Source organism: Schistocerca serialis, chromosome 4 (assembly GCF_023864345.2).
Source record: "Schistocerca serialis cubense isolate TAMUIC-IGC-003099 chromosome 4, iqSchSeri2.2, whole genome shotgun sequence".
Lineage (NCBI taxonomy): Eukaryota > Metazoa > Arthropoda > Insecta > Orthoptera > Acrididae > Schistocerca > Schistocerca serialis.
Window position 1 is genome coordinate 149,727,125 of NC_064641.1, and position 20,436 is coordinate 149,747,560.

The 20,436-nt window shown below is 43.3% G+C and overlaps 1 protein-coding gene across 1 annotated transcript in view; it reads right to left on the reverse strand.

Moving 5' to 3' along the window:
• LOC126473757 (serine/threonine-protein phosphatase rdgC) overlaps positions 1–20,436 on the reverse strand; it is a 1,849,640-nt gene that overhangs the window by 889,689 nt on the left and 939,515 nt on the right. Inside the window, exon 4 of the mRNA XM_050101014.1 lies at positions 2,296–2,423. Within this exon, the coding sequence (XP_049956971.1) occupies positions 2,296–2,423 (128 nt within the window). The remainder of the gene's footprint in view (positions 1–2,295; positions 2,424–20,436) is intronic.

A 20,436-nucleotide genomic window follows, 5' to 3' on the forward strand; every position in this document is an offset into this window, starting at 1 on the left:
GAAAGGGGGAGGGGGGGGGGGGGAGACGGAAAGACAGTGACACATGAGGACATCTCTGTAATGCCTGAAGTAATTTATAGCAGAATTAGCACATGTATCACTTGGTGTCTAGAGAACTTTACTGTGACAGTAAGACACCCATAGGACCCGTATGGCTGAGTCCTTGTGCTGAAAATGCGTGACATGAAAGCATAACTCAGGAACACCAGTGCCGGGACGGTTCCTTTGAAAAAGCACGGCCGACTCCTTCACCATCCTTGCCTAATTCTATGGGGCCCATGACCTCGCTGTTTGGTCCCCTCCCCCAATCAATCAACCGACAAACTAGGAACGCCAGGAGCAACTTCGACCAAATTGTATATATACGTGACTCATTATTTGTGTAACGAAACTGTGTAAGATACCCCTGCTACCACTAGTTGCGGAGATGTCGAAGAAAAGGGTTGCAGCGTAGAAACATCCGAAAATGGCATGTTGATTTTTTCCCTCCAATTGGTTTACTTCGAATACCTGAAAAGTATAAAGCACAACCTGTCTCTCATTTGCGTTGTTAAATGCGTGTTTCGGCGTCAAAGATCATGCGACACAGCTCAACAGCACAGACACATTTAACGTCCTCGCAACAGACAAATGGTATAAGACAGTGTAATATCAGACATTTGTCAGCAGCAGGACTTTTTTTGGAAACGGCAATCACTTACTGGCAGAATTGAGTTTCCCAGAATTCAGATGGAAACTCTATGATGAAATTCGCTAGGGACGCGGAAGAAACAAATGTGAAACATACTAAATGCATGTGAAATTTATTTACGTATTACATGTGGTATATACACTGAAGCGCCAGAGAAACTGGTATAGGAATGCGTATTCAAACACAGATATATGCAAACAGGCAGAACACGGCGCTGCTGTCGGCAACGCCTATATAACACAAGTGTCTATCGCAGTTGGTTGATCGGTTACTGCTCCTACAATGGCACGTTATCAAGATATAAGTGAGTTTTAATGTGGTGTTGCAGTCGGCGCTCGAGCAATGGGACACACCATCTCCAAGATAGCGAAGAAGTGGGGTTTTTCCCGTACGACCATTTCACGAGTGTACCGTGAGTATCAAGAATCCGATAAAACATCAAATCTCCGACATCGCTAGGGCTGGAAAAAGATCATGCAAGATCGCGACCAACAACGACTGAAGAGAATCGTTCAACGCGACCCTTCAGAAAATTGCTGCAGATTTGAATGCTGGGCCATCAAAAAGTTTCAGAGTGCGAACCATTCAATGTATAATCATCGATATGGGACTTCGGAGCCGAAGGACCTCTTGTGTACCCATGATGACTAAACGACACAAAGCTTTACGCCTCGGCTGGGTCCGTCAACATCGACATTGGATTGTTGATAACTGGAAACATGTTGCCTGGTCGGACGAGTTTCGTTTCAAATTCTATCGAGTGGATGGACATGTACAGGTATGGAGACAACCTCATGAACACGAGGACCCTGCATGTCAGCAGGGTACTGTTGAAGCTGGTGGAGGCTCTGTAATGTTGTAGAGCATGTGCAGTTGGAGTGATAGGGGACCCTTGATAAGTCTGGATACTAGTCTGACAGATGACATGTACGTAAGCATCCTGTCTGATCACTTGAACCCATTCATGTCCATTATGCATTCCGACAGACTTGGCAATTCCAGCAGGACAATGCGACACACCACACGTCCAAAATTGCTACAGAGTGGCTCCAGGAACACTCCTCTCAGTTCAAACACTTTCGATGCCCACCAGACTCCCCAGACATGAACATTTTGAGCATATCTGGGATGCCTTGCAACGCGCTGCTCAGAAGAGATCTCAACCCCCTCGTACTCTTACGGTTTTATGGACTGCTCTGCAGGATTCATGGTTGTCAGTTCCGTCCAGCACTACTTCAGACATTAGTCGAGCCCATTGCCACGTCAGGTTGCGACACTTCCGCCTGCTTGCGAGAGCCGTACACGGTATTAGGCAGATGTACCTGTTTCTTTGGCTCTTCAGTCTATGTTTTCTTTCTATATAGTGTACCTACTTACAAATAAAAAGATGAACTGCAACTCATGGCGGCCACAGTTGGTAAAAAATTAAAAAAATTCTGTTAATATGAGTGAGCCAGACACAGATATTCCTGTGTCAGATAAAATGATTTTCGACTGATCTGGATACTAAACGCACTACCGCAAACCTCTGTAGAACACGCGGCTGTTGATTATACACGAGAGGTCAGCAGCGCTCAGTTAATGGGTAGTACGCTCTCACTCACCTTCACCTGGTCCTGCTCACCAGCGTACTCGATGCTCTGAAAGATGGTCCACGTGTAGCGGCGGCGGACCTCCATGCGCGCCAGGTAGCGGCGGTACCAGCGCTGGATCAGGATCGCCGCCTTCATAGCTGCAACAAGCCAAAGATCCCGGTGCAATAAACAAAATTATGCACCCACACACACACACACACACACAACAGTAACAGTACACAGAAACCACACCTACAGGCGAGGAGCCCCACAGAACCATAGAGTACTGTACCCCACACTCCACAAGTCCTTTAATACTGAATCAAGACGAGCTTTTAGTATATGCAGTTTGCATGCAATATTTGTTAGGACCTCTTCTTTATTACTCTACTGATTTAAGACATTTTCCAGTGTTTACCTAGATCAAGTTGCCCTAGACGTATAACATTATAGATTAGTTTAGCAGCGATCGCACATAGCCGGCCACTGTGGCCGAGCAGTTCTAGGCGCTTCAGTCCGGAACCGCGCTGCTGCTACGGTCGCAGGATCGAATCCTGCCTCGGGCATGTATGTGTGTGATGTCCTTAGGTTAGTTAGGTTTAAGTAGTTCTAAGTCTAGGGGACTGATGACCTCAGATGTTACGTCCCACAGTGTTTAGAGCCATTTGAACCATTTTTCGATTGGACATTGGTATGGTATGGTTAACAGAGAGAACACGCTCCATTGTTAAGAGAATTTGACCAAGTTTCCCAATAATAAGACGTGTCTCTTTACTTTGTGGTATTAAAGTTCCTCAACTGTAAGTTAAGAGACATTGATTTGAAAGTTTAATAGTGCACATCATTACACTTCCTAACATCTAGATCCAACTATGCGCGTTTTAACACTCAAATACGTTCTACTTTCACTCTGAAGTTTGTAATTTCACCATTGCTTTTTCAAATCAATCTTTCAGGTACTAACGGTCCACCGTAGCCTTTTATAACTGTTCGGATAGCAATACGTTCCGCCAATGGCAGCAGCTGACTAACATAGACGATGCTGATTTGGCACGTAATTACGCGCATCTACCACGAATAAACGGTATCATTCCTCGTTATTACCCTACGTATCTACGTAATATTTCCAAACTCATGGTCGTCCCCATAGCAAGCGATTCAAATAATTCTGGGGTTACGCAACTATACGTGAGCGTTCCGCGCGCAACCGAACAACGACTCTATGCTTGCTTTCCACTGCGTGACTGTTATCGCTCCTGGGCATGATTAAACGGAACATCCTTGAAGCCTGTGCTAGTACTTTCATTTCAGGTGGCATAAAAAAAAACGACTTAACACACACTTAGTAGTATGTACAAATACAAACCTAACCTCCTCGGAACTAAAATCAGCTAACGTACCAGGTGGTTATAATCAAACTGACAGTGGTCCGACTGGTGCAATGTGGGTTGTATACGTTACAGGATGCTGACATAGGTATGTCCAATAATCAAGGGGCTTGAGGAGTATGCTGAGAAGAATAATATTTCCAATTTCTGCCATCAGTTGAAAATATGGCGCTGTTAGTAGTCAGAATCCGAAAGGTTTCCCGTTTTAGCGTCAATATGCTGTCTTTTGCTTGGCGACGCATGTTCATTTCCTTTGAGGTCACTGTTTGTTAAAGGGTTAAGAAGCCTGAAGTTTATTGTACGAAACACGATGGCTGTTGAGCAGAAAGACCGTGTATTGCTGGTAAGTTGTTTTATCAAGTCGCATGAATAACAGCGCTGCATTGCAGGAACAGCTGTGGAGAGGACCCATATCAATAAATGGGCTAAAGAATATGATCAAGAAATTTGAAGAAACAGGCGAATTAGGTGGTGCAGCACGGAGAGGGAGAAGGCGTATTCCCATGACACTTGATGATGTTGCTGTAGCTACAGTCCGCAGCTCGTGGTCGTGCGGTAGCGTTCTCGCTTCCCGCGCACGGGTTCCCGGGTTCGATTCCCGGCGGGGTCAGGCATTTTCTCTGACTCGTGATGACTGGGTGTTGTGTGATGTCCTTAAATTAGTTAGGTTTAAGTAGTTCTAAGTTCTAGGGGACTGATGACCGTAGAAGTTAAGTCCCATAGTGCTCAGAGCCATTTGAACCTTTTTTTTTTTTTTTTTGCTGTAGCTATAGGCAACCGTGCAGTACATGCCTCACATTCTGCACTGTGTCACGAAAATTGTCTTTCCTCTGGTCAGCAGTTCATATGATTTTGCGGCGCGTTTCACACTAGCATATCTACAAGGTTCAGAATGTACAGCAAATAAAGCACCAAGTAGTCTACAATGCCACGACTTTGCCCTTCATTTATCGTCAGGCATGGAAATAGATTAAATGTGGCAAGGGAATATTCTTTAGACTCACGAGGCACATTTTACACTGTACGGTGCCGTGAATGGACAGAACTATCGCATACGGGATTGCACTCAGCATATGTTGTGCAGGAACATCCACTGCACTCAGTTTATGATGTGACTGTGTCCTGTAGTTTCACGAGCTGCTTCGTTCTCGGTCCGTTTTTCATCTAGGCGTACATTGACATTTGCACCTTATAAGGAATTCCTTGTGATTTCAGCTTTGCAAGAACACTACCACTTCTGTGCAAGATGGGGAGGCACTACATGTCGCTTACCAGCTGAAAGGTTTGCTTGGGCAAAGTTTCAGTAACGACCGCGTCATCTCTATGCAATATCACGATGTGTGGCTTTCCAGATCTCCCGACCAGTAGCCATGTGACTTTGGTTGTGGGGATATATGAAAGATTTGGTCTATAAATGGCGTATCCAGACACTTCGTGATCTGAAGAATAGCGTACAACGCTGCGAACAGTCTGGTTACACCAGATTTACTGTTAGTAAATGTTATGGCATAACCACAAGAGGCGGAACGAAGATGAAGAATGGAAGACCAGAGACGGTGGTGAGGAAACGTCAACCAATAGCCCGCTGACAAGGACCGCGTCGCGTCAGGAGCGACCTCTGCAAGAAGTGAATATAAGCGCCGCTCGTGCCAGACTCGGCCGCTCAGATCGGCTCAGTATACGGACATCAGTGGACAGACTTGTTGAATCTTATGTAGAGCCAAGAATATTACTGTTTGCGTGTCGCCAATCGCTAGTGACTACTCCTTGTAAATCTCCAAGTATTGTCACTCTGCGCTATAGAAATAAAACTACTAATGTTATTTGCTTGAATTCTTGTATAGCATTCTGAGAACGCAGCAGTCCCTTAGGCACCCTACGAGACGAGTGGGCAAGACCCAACAGTAAACATCTACCACACCATGTTATGGATGCAGCAAATTGCTGAGTCAGGTGACCATTTTCATAACACGTTTAACTAGTGATGACATCCCAATAAAGGTGCCAGAACCACCGTTACGGTGTGTTTTATCGTTATTCCCCTTTTCCTGCGCCCACGTCACATTCACACTGTTTACAGCACCAAATTGTCCCCTGGTGACAGAAAGTAGAACTATTACTTTTTTTTTCAGAATACCCTGTGAGCACACTAATTGATGAACATACTTACGATGTCTCAGCGTCTTGGATACATACAACTCGCACTGCGGCGCTTCGAATAGTGTAAGTTTAATTATAATCTTCCGATACTTCGCAGCTCAATCATCGTCCAAAACTACAGCTTTCGAGTATCTCATTTACATTACATTTTCGAACTCTTTCTGATATTTTGTCATGAATTCAGTTTCCTCGTATACACACCCAATTTCGTCAAGCTCAGTGTCTAACGTGGTCGTGTTATAAGTCCAATTTAGATTGATACGGTGTTCGTCACCGTTCTAAGAACCAAAACTTTCACACTGATCTTACTTTGTGTCTATCGTCCTATAAACGTAATTTTTATTTAAATTTTCCTACATTGGTATCGCTATCTTTTAATTAATTAGGCAGATGTATTTTACAACTGTAAACAGTCCCTCGCAGTATACGCCGTAATTTCTGGTAAATTCGGCGATTCATGATAGTGATTGTAGACAGTGATTCACTGCTACTGTCGAGAATTAATTACTAAATGACTTAGATAACGTGCAACAACACCTGGTCTAATGGTAAGGCATGAAAGTAGGCAATCAAATAACTTTCAATGGTAGTGAGCGAACTCTTTTCCCAGTTTAATGTAAAGTTTTTGAGTACAGCTACGACACAATTATTCTTGTTATGTATTATTATTCATTTAATAGAACATTACATATAACTCACGTGTAACATGGGTGACGTCCAACGAAACAATAAGAGACAAGAAAACAGACACTAAACCTTTTATCTACCCGAAAGGACAATGACATACATTCTTTATTACGAGCTACAAAATCATTCTTCTTAAATCTCTTTGAATCTTCTGTTGCCTCTGCTTTTAGATTTCCTCATAGCACGGCGATGGAGCCGCCCAGAGTGGCCGAGCGGTTAAAGTCGCTACAGTCTGGAACCGCACGACCGCTACGGTCGCAGGTTCGAATCCTGCCTCGGGCATGGATGTGTGTGATGTCCTTAGGTTAGTTAGGTTTAAGTAGTTCTAAGTTCTAGGGGACTTATGACCACAGCAGTTGAGTCCCATAGTGCTCACAGCCATTTTGAACGGCGATGGAATGCAACTATATGGTGTTACGATATTCGAGGGACTCAATAAAAAAGTTAAAAATGAAGTTTCATCGCAACGCACAGGAAGCTCTGCAGAGGATGAATGCTTCTTGCAGATACTAGCAGATGACCAGCTACATAGACGAAAATACTGTCTACATACATAAATGCAAAATACTGTGCATAAATAGACTAAAAGACGTATGATACACGACTGTAGAACAATCACTGAAAGCAGTCATACCGATAAAACATCTGTTGCTGACCGTACGAAGAAGTTTAAAGTAGCATGACCACATAAAATTAATTGCACGTAGAGTAGATGAGAGACATAAATTTATTGGAAGAATCCACAGGATTCAGAAAACTTACAAAACAATCGTTATACCAATACATTAAGGTTGCTAGCCAGAGTGGGTTCCGTAAAAGATAAGAGTGACGTAGTAAAGAGAGAAGATACAAATAACAATAGGGCGTTTCGCAGCAGGATCATTTAAAATATATATATTACTGTTTTTAGATATATGCGGACTTCTCACAATCAGTTTCAAACTTATTCAAACTTAGTACTTCTGAAACAACATCCAGTGGCAGGTGCAATAAAGCCGCAGCAGGTCGTCAACTGCCGACTTTAAGCAGTTGAAATGACAATGATGATGTATGCATAGGTACCTCTGGATATAATTCATTGGTTCGTTTAATTCTCTTATTTGAGAAGTCCCTCTATATTTGCGATAGAGTCCTCCTTTTGCAGGTTCTGGAAGAGTCTTCGAATCTGCACACTAATTGGCACACATAGATGGAAGATGAAGGAATAAACCTTTATGCAGAGTATCAACTGCTTGTAGACTGACTGTACCACGAGTCATCATGAATCTGCGCCGTGATCTCGCATAGCAGCCACGGGGAGTCAACACAACCTGTGGGTTCGGCTACCCGCGACACAGAGTCTACGCCCGCCGCTGCGTGGCACCGCAGAAAGCTCGCCACTTGGCGAAACTCGATGCGGTCGCTGCTCCGCCGCAATCAATCTCCCGTCCAGACGGAGTCGCTGGCGGCTTCGGTTTCCAGAGGCTCCCCGATGCCGAAGCAGACAGAACCTTCAGACACCTGAATCTGGGCCCACGTTCCTATTGCTTTGCAGCCCTGGCGATACCGGCTGCACAGGGCACCAGTCTTTCGAGTCCTAGTTTCGGTTAAATTTGTTATGAATGTGACATACAAACGTCCAGTACAACAAGAATGTTCACACTACGTGGTTTAAAACATGATTAGTGCGTCCACATTCTGCAGGATTATATTACTAAATCAAACTCAGAAATAAACCTTAAAATGAGTTGCTCCGTAATTACCAATATTTACTTTCCCAATGACCAGCCAACTTGGTTCGCACCTCGCAACTATGAACAACATTTCTGAACGAAACACCGTAGTTCATAAGGAAGCGGCCAGACGTCAAATTACAAAAGCCAAAATGTTTCGGCAAGCGATCACTTTGCCATCATCAGGTGTGCTGATGAACAAACCGCCTGGGTCTCGACGCAGCGCGTTAATCTCTTTCCTCCTTCCTCCAGTTTTCTGTTCTAATCTACGTCCTCTCTCAACATTTCCACCCCCTCTTCTTTTGCCGACACATTGCTCCATCCTTGTTTCATGCCCAGATACGCGTGCTGTCGGCACCTCTGCGGTTCCTCCGCCTGTCGCCGAAGACAGTCTGTTGTGGCGTATTTCCTTTCTCTTCTTAACCGGAACTTACTAGGGATGTAGCCGCTATCACGACTGATCAGCATTCCCCTTACTCTTTCGTCGATGGATTCATTAATGACACAGACCCAGAAGCTAAATTTCAGTGTCAGAACCTTAACTTGGTGATACTTAAATCCGTGTAATTCAGATAGGCAATGTTCTGCGTCTGTTCAATTGTTAGGCCGCTGCCATCCGATGTGGTGCTGGTGTTCTCGGAAACGATATTAGACAGTACGCACCGTCCGACATGTATAGCTCAGAGTGGGAGCAGTTGGCGAGAAGATACTGGGTGTAGTCGATGGATAGAACGGAATATTTAAGCGAGCGGGGAAAGAGATAAAAGCGCCCCTACAGCCTACAAGTGGTCAGCTCATCAACACACCTGATGATGGTAATGTGATCGCTTGCTGAAACATTGTGAGGCGCTCAAGCCGGAGCCGCGCGACTGCTGCGGTCGCAGGTTCGAATCCTGCCTCGGGCATGGATGTGTGTGATGTCCTTAGGTTAGTTAGGTTTAAGTAGTTCTAAGCTCTAGGGGACTGATGACCATAGATGTTAAGTCCCATAGTGCTCAGAGCCATTTGAACCATTTTTGAAACATTGTGCCCGTTGGAAACACTGACCTCTGGTCATTCTCCAGTGAACTATTTCGTCATGAAGTTAACCGGGGAAAGCGGAAAAATTACAAGTTTTCTTAAGTCGTCGCGGAAGAAGGCGACATGCTCTTCCACAACCAGTCCCGCACAGTTCTCTCAACTCCTTCATCAGATGAGTAGTGATGTCATCTCAGATCTTACTTTATTATCTGCTATAGATGGAAGTCAGAGAGCGCCAAATATGGCCTGTATAGAGTATGCCGTTCGATAATGAACTTGTTTCTGAAGTTCTGTTGTGGCGGCATGTGAAGTGAGTGATTCAACATTTATATGCTTCCGGAAGCATATAGTCGTATGAAAGTTCACAGTATTATAACGTAACATTCTGGACTAGTAGTGGTTTCACGTTCAAGGAAATCAACATGGATAACACGAGATGGGTCCCAAAACAATGATGCCATGGTTTTTCAAGTTCAGGACTATTTCTTTAATTTCTTTCATTAGGGGTGAGTATTTGTGTCAATATTTGAAAGACTGACGTATCTTGTCCGATTATTCTCCGATTCGTTGTGTCGTAAATAGGCTTTACAAAAAATCGGCACTTTTATTTTTGCAATGAGAGAGGAATACCTGCCAAATCTGAAGTCTGCGCACATTCAGATGTCAGCTCCAGCACCGATGGCACGCAGGTCTTCCGGCAGTGAAACAAAGAAACAATGTGACATACATGTTCTTGTCTAGTTCTGATTACGCTTTAAATTGGCTGGCTCTGAGCGCTATGGGACTTAACATCTGAGGTCATCAGTCTCCTAGAACTTAGAACTACTTAAACCTAACTAACCTAAGGACATCACACACATCCATGCCCGAGGCAGGATTCGAAACGCTTTAAATTCTCGCAGAATAACACGACGATTATATTTAAGCCGACTGTACACATTTTTCACGTAAAACTCAGTGATTGCTGTCACAGAAAGACACGCTTCGCCATCTTTAAACTGACTAGGTCCACGACGCACAGTGCTCGCATCTCAACAATACAATCTCCACAAACGGCTTGCACTATCTGATGAATTTTCTTTAGGATAAGGTTTTTATAGTCAAGAGTTAAACAACAGTACATTGCTTATATTGCATTAGCCGACCTTTTAGTCAAGTCTTCTTTCTTTACTCTCTAACAGCCCAACGGTTCACAGCTAAAACGTCATGCCAACTGGAGATCTAGAAGAGAGACTGCCGTCTACTAAAACAGTGCGGTACCAACCCCCTTAGCAGTGTTAAGAATGTGCTCAGTCAAACGTACAATGATCGCAGAAATCTTGCACCAGTTTCTGCCGCAAGTTAGAAAAAAAGTTATGCAGAGTTGCGAAAGTTGAGGCTTAACATTTCATTCAACCCTCCTATTTCTGAAACTGTCTAATTCGGTGTATTGTCACTATATGATTTGTGGCTCCACCTTCAATCAAACACTTCGTTTATTTTCGTGAAATTAATGTCATCAATATTTCACAGTTGAGCCGTGGCGGGTCCGGCACCAGTAGTATCTCTGACATGAATACGATCGATTTCCTAGTACAGAGGTTTGTCTTGGGGCGTGGGCCGGTTCGGGATATAAGCGAGTGCCGACCGCGAGTAAGAAAAACCAACGCTTTGAGAACGGAAGGCGGCGGTGCGCGAGTCGGCGATTGGCTGGCGGGCAGGAGCGAAGACGGCGGGCAGAAGCGAAGACGGCGGGCCTGAGCCCGGGCGGCGATTATCACGTGGTTCTACAGGAGGCGGCGGGAGTTGGCCGGCGCTGCACATTCTGCGGCAACCTCGTGAGCTGTGGATGTGCCCGCTTCCTTGGAGGGACAAGCTGTTAAGGTCTTGCGAAGTGATGGTCTGACATCTTCGCAAAATCGACCCAACATTAAGATACCCAGTTAAGTACTCTAATTACTAAGAGAGTTTAGGTAACTGTGACTGTGATCGCTCTTGGTACAGTAGGACGTTGCTGGACGCGTGATGTTATGTGTGCTCGATTTCGTTTGATGCCTCTTACTAAGCGTGTGCTCTGCTTCCGCAAAATATTGATGTATTGGCAGAATATTAGTTAATTAGCAAGTTTTTAATTTGCTTACGATATTGGTTAATCCATGTCAATATGTCCTCTGCGGGCAGTCTGAGTTTTCATTTCTAAAGTTTACCGTGGTGAACTTAGCAGGCTCACTTAAGGTGATCAATATGTGTGTCATTAAGTTCTAATGAGTGTCGGTTCGCGTGAGCCATGTAATTTCCCACTTTAACCGTTTATGAGGTACTGTTTCAATTTAAGAAAGGACTTGCGAGTGAAATTAAAGTTGTTGAGCCTTGATTATATAGTGTTAATTTACTGGTCAGTCTTGAATGTGAAGAAAAGTGTTTTGGCTTTCTATTGTCGAGTGTGGCCTATGTTTCAGTGAGCTGAGGGAGCGGGCAACCGAAGCGCAGAGCTTCCCTTTAGATTACAAGGTTGGCTTACGGGTGGTGGACTTCGCCAGAGCTCGTGTGTTCCTCTTCGGTAGCGTTTTCTGAGTTCACATTTCGGTGGCCCATCGACGTGGGGTTGCAAACGGAGGCACGTCTTGGTTCGAAGTGAAGTATTACGTTCATCAGTCGGTTCCACCGTTCGTGATTAAGCTTCGGCCTTACTGGCTTGGGCCTTACTTCTATTATTACACATCTATGATTGTACAAAGCTGTAACTATCTATGCCCTAAAAGCTCATCTTACAAACCAATGGGCATTTGAATAATTGCGTGGTTCGCTCTGCAAGGTTCTCTAGTCAAGAAATTGGAAAGGTTTCCCAAGTTACGTTTTAATAAATATGTTCTAAGTATTAGTGTTAAAACTGAGCTGTGTGTCCACTATTACTTTAAATGTAATTTTAAAGCATTGGAATTGAAAGGTTCTTAAGCAACGTGTTCTAACTAGAGTTGTTTTGTTAAAGTTATGGTCAAATTCAGCATTCACGTCAATATTTATATGAGATCGTTGATAATGGTTTATTAGCTTATCAATAATTTTATGCAGTGAAAGAGTTTATTAAATATTTTGCCTGAGTGGCGTTTCTCAATGTTTATGGGAGATCGTTGGCTAATGATTTGTTAACTCGCTTATGATTTTATGTAATGAGTGATTCGTAAATAATCTTGCCTGAGTAGCGTCTGTCAGCTTTTATCAGATTGTTTTTGGTAATTAATGAACACATTGGAATTGAGATGTTCACTTGTTGAGTCAGCCCTTCCACTCCCTTTAGATTTGAAGGTTAAACAAAGCAGGTGTTAAGTAATCAAAAGGTATACTTCCGCGTCAACCTTTTATATTTCTGTCATACAGTTGCAAAACTATTGTGAGTTTCTCGTACAGCGAGTCATGTGTTGATCTCCATTACCAATGTGATTGTTGTGAAAAAAAATTGGTGCCAGTAAGTGCAGTTAAATAATCCGCTATAGCTGTATATTATTGGATTGTTAGTCTGGCGATTACCTCTGCTTGTCATCTTCCTGTTCATGATGATGTTAAACAGTGGTTCCTTGACACCACAGAAATTGCTCATGAACAACCAGGAGGTATGGTCGCCAGAATAATAGTTACAGTTAATCATAACTGTTGTAAACTCATTTTCTTGTATTATGACAGCAATAATATAATATTACGCAGAACGTTCTCGAATTCACGATCGATCACAGAACAGAATATTGCGTCTTAGGGCAGCTCTAAGTGCTGCTTCTAAACTTCTCGTTACTTCCTAAATGAAGGAAATAATATCTTTTACGAATATTATAAAATGTTGTATTTCCTCACACAGGTTCGTGCACTAGATCACACTCAGTTAATATAATAGTCAAATACTCTATGGGTATGAAGCCTGGTAAAGTCCTCGACAACCACCGACATTTCGAGCGTAGGGAGAGCATAAGGGAACAATTGACAGGAATGGGGGAAAGAAATACAGTATAAGAAGAATGGGTAGCTTTGAGGGATGAAACAGTGAAGGCAGCAGAGGATCAAGTAGGTAAAAAGACGAGGGCTAGTAGAAACCCTTGGGTAACAGAAGAAATATTGAATTTAATTGATGAAAGGAGAAAATATAAAAATGCAGTAAATGAGGCAGGCAAAAAGGAATACAAACGTCTCATAAATGATATCGACAGGAAGTGCAAAATGGCTAAGCAGCGATGGCTAGAGGACAAATGTAAGGATGTAGAGGCTTATCTCACTAGGGGTAAGATAGATACTGCCTACAGGAAAATTAAAGAGACCTTTGGAGAAAGGAGACCAATTGCATGAATATCAAGAGCTTTGATGGAAACCCAGTTCTAAGCTAAGCAGGGAAAGCAGAAAGGAAGAAGGAGTATATAGAGGGTCTATACAAGGGCGATGTACTTGAGGAAAATATCATGGAAATGGAAGAGGATGTAGATGAAGATGAAATGGGAGATACGATACTGCGTGAAGAGTTTGACAGAGCACAGGAAGACCTGAGTCGAAACAAGGCCCCCGGAGTAGACAACATTCCATTAGAACTACTGACAGCCTTGGGAGAGCCAGTCCTGATAAAACTCTACCATCTGGTGTGCACGATGTATGAGACAAGCGAACTACCATCAGGCTTCAAGAAGAATATAATAATTCCAATCCCAAAGAAAGCAGGTGTTGACAGATATGAAAATTACCGAATTATCAGTTTAATAAGTCACGGCTGCAAAATACTAAGGCGAATTCTTTACAGACGAATGGAAAAACTGATAGAAGCCGACCTCGGGGAAGATCAGTTTGGATTCCGTAGAAATGTTGGAACACGTGAGGCAATACTGACCCTACGACTTATCTTAGAAAATAGATTAAGGAAAGGCAAATCTACGTTTCTAGCATTTGTAGACTTAGATAAAGCTTTTGAAGATGTTGATTGGAATACTCTCTTTCAAATTCTGAAGATGGCAGCGGTAAAATACATGAAGCGAAAGGCTATTTACAATTTGTACAGAAACGAGATGGCAGTTATAAGAGCCGAGGGGTATGAAAGGGAAGCAGTGGTTGCGAAGGGAGTGAGACAGGGTTGTAGCCTATCCCCGATGTTATTCAATCTATATATTGAGCAAGCAATAAAGGAAACAAAAGAAAAGTTCGGAGTAGGTATTAAAATCCATGGAGAAGAAATTAAAACTTTGAGATTCGCCGATGACATTGTAATTCTGTCAGAGACAGAAAAGGACTTGGAAGAGCAGTTGAACGGAATGGACAGTGGCTTGAAAGAACGGTATAAGATGAACATCAACAAAAACAAAACCAGGATAATGGAATGTAGTCGAATTAAGTCGGGTGATGCTGAGGCAACTAGATTAGGAAATGAGACAGTTAAAGTAGTAAAGGAGTTTTGCTATTTTGCGAGCTAAATAACTGATGATGTCGACGTAAAGAGGATATAAAGTGTAGACTGGCAATGGCAAAGAAAGCGTTTCTGAAAAAGAGAAATTTGGTAACATCGAGTATTAATTTAAGTGTCACGAAGTCATTTCAGAAAGTATTGGTATGGAGTGTAGCCATGTATGGAAGTGAAACGTGGACGATAAATAGCTTAGACAAATATGGAACAGAAGCTTTCGAAATGTGGTGCTACAGAAGAATGCTGAAGATTAGATGGGTGGATCACATAACTAATAGAAGGTATTGAATAGAATTGGGGAGAAGAGGAGCTTGTGGCACAACTTGACCAGAAGAAGGGATCGGTTGATAGGACACGTTCTGAGACATCGAGGGATCACCAATTTAGTATTAGAGGGCAGCGTGGAGGGTAAAAGTCGTAGAGGGAGACCAAGAGATGAATACGCTAAGCAGATTCAGAAGGATGTAGGCTGCAGTAGGTACTGGGAGATGAAGAAGCTTGCACAGGATAGAGTAGCATGGAGAGCTGCATCAAACCAGTCTCAGGACTGAAGACTACAACAACAACCTAACTGCATTCCCTTTGTTCAACTTTCGATATGCTGGGAGTAACTCAAGTTTCCCGTTGTTACTATGACATCTCCTTAACGTTTTCACGTCATTAGACAGTATCTGGTTTTCCCTGTTTACACAGTCTTGATTGCTCACGAGGCCGATTTACCCACAGCCGTTTTGTGGTGCCGTTGCAGCATCCCATATGCGGGCGCTACGCCTGAAACAGCCCGCTCTTGAGTCTATATTGTAAAATCACAGTGCGTTATCTCATTACGTGATGACGTCTGAAAACTGAGCAGGGAGAACAAGTTGATCTCTATTTTACTACCACAATTCTGATTACTCCTGAACATTTTAGTGAGATGTACCAATACTAGCACCACGTTAATAGTAGTAGTAGCAGCAGTAGTAGTAGTAGTAGTAGTAGTATTACCAGTTATCTCCAAGTCTGAGGTCCTAGTCCTCGTCTTGTTCAAGCTTTCGTCCTAATCCAAGTTATTTCCAAATCAGTCCTAGTCCTAGTCGCACCGAATTACTAGTCCTAGTCATGCTTAGTTACTGATTTTAGTCATGTACAAGGCCTAGTTGTGTTCAGTGCCGTGTCCTTGTCCTGGCTGTTCCAGGGCGTAATCCTATCCCTAGTCCTAGTCATGTCCAAGACCTAATCCTAATCTATGTCTTGCTCCTAGACAGTGTCTGGCCTTGGTCATGCTCCAGTCACTGTCATACACTTGGTCCAGAAGCGCAGCAGGCCCCGTCATGTGCTAGGCCCAGTCGTGTGCTAGGCCTAGTCGCATGTAAGGCCCAGTCGCGCTCCAGGTCCAGTTGTGGGCCAGTCCCAGTTGTGTGCTATGCCTGGTTGCGCACCAGGCCCAGTTCTGCCCAAGAAACATTGTGTTGCGGCGCCAGTTGTGTCCAAGTCTCAGTTATATCAAAATCTTATTAAAATTCCCGTTCTAGTCACATCCACGTTCTTGTGTTTAAATTGGAGTCATATACAAGTCCAAATTTTGCCAAAGTCTAAATCATGTCGAATATAAATCATATACAACTCTAAATTTTATCCAGATCCAATTTTTATCCAAGTCCAAATCATGTCCAAATGACAAATTCAAAATACGGTAAATAACAGAATACTGGAGTCTAATGAAGCAGAGGGCTTCATAAGTGCATATCAAACAGGATCACTGACGCCGTGGTGTCATGGAGACTCGTCTGTCAAAGATTCCTACTTGGTCGTAAGTTTGGTATGGATACCTCTGCTGGCACTGTGTATATACGCGGAGATTTGTAGTCTGCTAACAGCGCCTAAAGCCTCTGTTTCCATAAAAATGACAGTCGAGGTTTGAAGTCGTTCTGTTTTACACCTCACCGGTCAATGAGAAAAAAATACCTTTATGACAAAGCGTCAGTGGCATATTGGATAGAGCGAAAAGAACTTAATTTTACGCTACATAAATTATCTGAGTGACCGGAGACAAAATTCATGTACAGGTGAATTATTCTCTCTGTCTCAGACACTTTCTGCAACATCAGACAAAGCATTCGTTGCTGAATCAACCAGTCATTACACATGATATGGGGTGACTACTAGATTCGTTCCGTTGGATGAATGCAAGTGACTCTGTACTAAAATCCTTACCAGTGAATGCAAAGAATTCTAGTAGAAATATTAAGAAATCAATCTATTTTTAAAACAGCGTTTAGCATGAAAGTAAATCGTAAACTATGGACTGACTGCGGACCTTTGGTACGTAGCCGAGTGGAGGGTCTGAATCAGAGGCTGAGACGTTTCTGCAACCGTGTGGGCTGCGGATTCCTCGACTTGCGCCATAGGGTGGTGGGGTTTCGGGGTCCGCTGGATAGGTCCGGAGTCCGCTACACACAGCAGGTGGCTACACGGGTAGCAGGGGTTGTGTGGCGTGGACTGGGCGGTTTTTTTGGTTAGATGGCCTCGGGCAAGTACAGATAGGGCAACAGCCTCAAAAGGTGCGGGGCAGTCAGGACATGCGAGGACCAAGCAGCAATCGGTATTGTAATTGTAAACTGTCGAAGCTGCGTTGGTAAAGTACCGGAACTTCAAGCGCTGATAGAAATCATCGAAGCCGCAATCGTTATAGGTACGGAAAGCTGACTGAAGCCAGAGATAAATTCTGCCGAAATTTTTACAAAGGCACAGACGGTGTTTAGAAAGGATAGATTGCATGCAACCGGTGGAGGCGTGTTTGTCGCTGTTAGTAGTAGTTTATCTTGTAGTGAAATATAAGTGGATAGTTCCTGTGAATTATTATGGGAGGAGGCTACACTCAACAACCGAGCTAGGTTAATAATTGGCTCCTTTTACCGACCTCCCGACTCAGCAGCATTAGTGGCAGAACAACTGAGAGAAAATCTGGAACTCATTTCACATAAATTTTCTCAGCATGTTATAGTCTTAGATGGAGATTTCAATTTACCAGAAATAGACTGGGACACTCAGATGTTTAGGACGGGTGGTAGGGACAGAGCATCGAGTGACATTATACTGAGTACACTATCCGAAAATTACCTCGAGCAATTAAACAGAGAACCGACTCGTGGAGATAACATCTTGGACCTACTGATAACGAACAGACCCGAACTTATCGACTCTGTAAGCGCAGAACAGGGAATCAGTGATCATAAGGCCGTTGCAGCATCCCTGAATGTGGAAGTAAATAGGAATATAAAAAAGGGAGGAAGGTTTATCTGTTTAGCACGAGTAACAGAAGTCAGATTTCAGACTACCTAACAGATCAAAACGAAAATTTCTGTTCTGACACTGACGATGTTGAGTGTTTATGGAAAAAGTTCAAGGCAATCATAAAATGCGTTTTAGACAGGACGTGCCGAGTGAAACTGTGAGGGACGGGAGAAACCCGCCGTGGTTCAACAACAAAGTTAGGAAACTACTGCGAAAGCAAAGAGAGCTTCACTGGAAGTTTAAACGCAGCCAAAACCTCTCAGACAAACAGAAGCTAAACGATGTCAAAAGTTAGCGTAAGGAGGGCTATGCGTGAAGCGTTCAGTGCATTCGAAAGTAAAATTCTATGTAGCGACTTGACAGAAAATCCTAGGAAGTTCTGGTCTTACGTTAAATCAGTAAGTGGCTCGAAACAGCATATCCAGACACTTTGGGATGATAATGGCATTGAAACAGAGGATGACACGCGTAAAGCTGAAATACTAAACACCTTTTTCCAGAGCTGTTTCACAGAGGAAGACCGCACTGTAGTTCCTTCTCTAAATCCTCGCACAAACGAAAAAATGGCTGACATCGAAATAAGGTCCAAACAAACAAAAGCAACTGAAATCACTCAACAGAGGAAAGTCTACTGGACCTGACGGGATACCAGTTCGATTGTACACAGAGTACGCGAAAGAAATTGCCCCCCTTCTAACAGCCATGTACCGCAAGTCTCTGGAGGAACGGAAGGTTCCAAATGACTGGAAAAGAGCTCAGGTAGTCCCAGTCTTCAAGAAGGGTCGTGGAGTAGATGCGCAAAACTATAGACCTATATCTCTGCATCGATCTGTTGTAGAATTTTAGAACATGTTTTTTGCTCGCGTATCATGTCATTTCTGGAAATCCAGAATCTACTCGGTAGGAATCAACATGGATTCCGGAAACAGCGATTGTGGAAACCCAACTCGCTTTATTTGTTCATGAGACCCAGAAACAATTAGATACAGGCTCCCAAGTAGATGCCATTTTCCTTGACTTCCGGAAGGCGTTCGATACAGTTCCGCACTGTCGCCTGATAAACAAAGTAAGAGCATACGGAATATCAGACCAGCTGTATGGCTGGATTGAAGAGTTTTTAGCAAACAGAACACAGCATGTTGTTCTCAATGGAGAGACGTCTACAGACGTTAAAGTAACCTCTGGCGTGCCACAGGGGAGTTTTATGGGACCATAGCTTTTCACAATATATATAAATGACCTAGTAGATAGTGTCGGAAGTTCCATGCGGCTTTTCGCGGATGGTGCTGTAGTATACAGAGAAGTTGCAGCATTAGAAAATTGCAGCGAAATGCCGGAAGATCTGCAGCGGATAGGCACTTGGTGGAGGGAGTGGTAACTGACCCTTAATATAGACAAATGTAATGTATTGCGAATACATAGAAAGAAGGATCCTTTATTGTATGATTATATGATAGGAGAAAAAACACTGGTAGCAGTTACTTCCGTAAAATATCTGGGAGTATGCGTGCGGAACATATTTGAAGTGGAATGATAACATAAAATTAATTGTTGGTAAGTCCGGTGCCAGGTTGAGCTTCATTGGGACAGTCCTTAGAAAATGTAGCCCATCAACAAAGGAAGTGGTTTACAAAACACTCGTTCGATCTATACTTGAGTATTGCTCATCAGTGTGGGATCCGTACCTGGTCGGATTGACGGAGGAGATAGAGAAGATCCTAAGAAGAGCGGCGCGTTTCGTCACAGGGTTATTTGGTCACTGTGATAGCGTTACGGAGATGTTTAGCAAACTCAGGTGGCAGACTCTGCAAGAGAGGCGCTGTGCATCGCGGTGTAGCTTGCTGTCCAGGTATCGAGAGGGTGCGTTTCTCGATAAGGTATCGAATATATTGCTTCCCCCTACTAATACCTCCCGAGGAGACCACGAATGTAAAATTAGAGAGATTCGAGCGTGCACGGAGGCTTCCCGGCAGTTGTTCTTCCCGCGAACCATACGCGACTGGAACAGGAAAGGGAGGTAATGACAGTGTTACGTAAAGTCCCCTCCGCTACACACCGTTGGGTGGCTTGCGAAGTGTAAATGTAGATGTAGATGTAGATTTCACAAAGTATTACTAGAATTTTTGGAGATGTGTACCATAATTATTAAGAGAATTTTTGCGTCTACTGTTTGTTTATATTGTATTACTATGGCAGTTTCCTGATAGATATTTATATCCCGCAGCATATCTTCCAGATGAACAACACTTTTTCATTTCTAAGATGCGTAGTCAAAGCCGAAGAGATCAACAAACACTGAATGAAGCCCAAATGAGCGTAAAGAGAGCAATGTGGGCAGGGGTTAACGAGTATGAAAACAAAATTTGCCTAACGGTCTGACAATAAATTCTATGAAGATTCAGTCTGATGTGACGTCAGTAAGTAGATCAAAATCATCCATTCATTTGCTTGATGAATAGTCAGATGCCAAAACAGAAGATGATAGAGACGACACTGAATTGACTCCCGGAAGGCATATAAT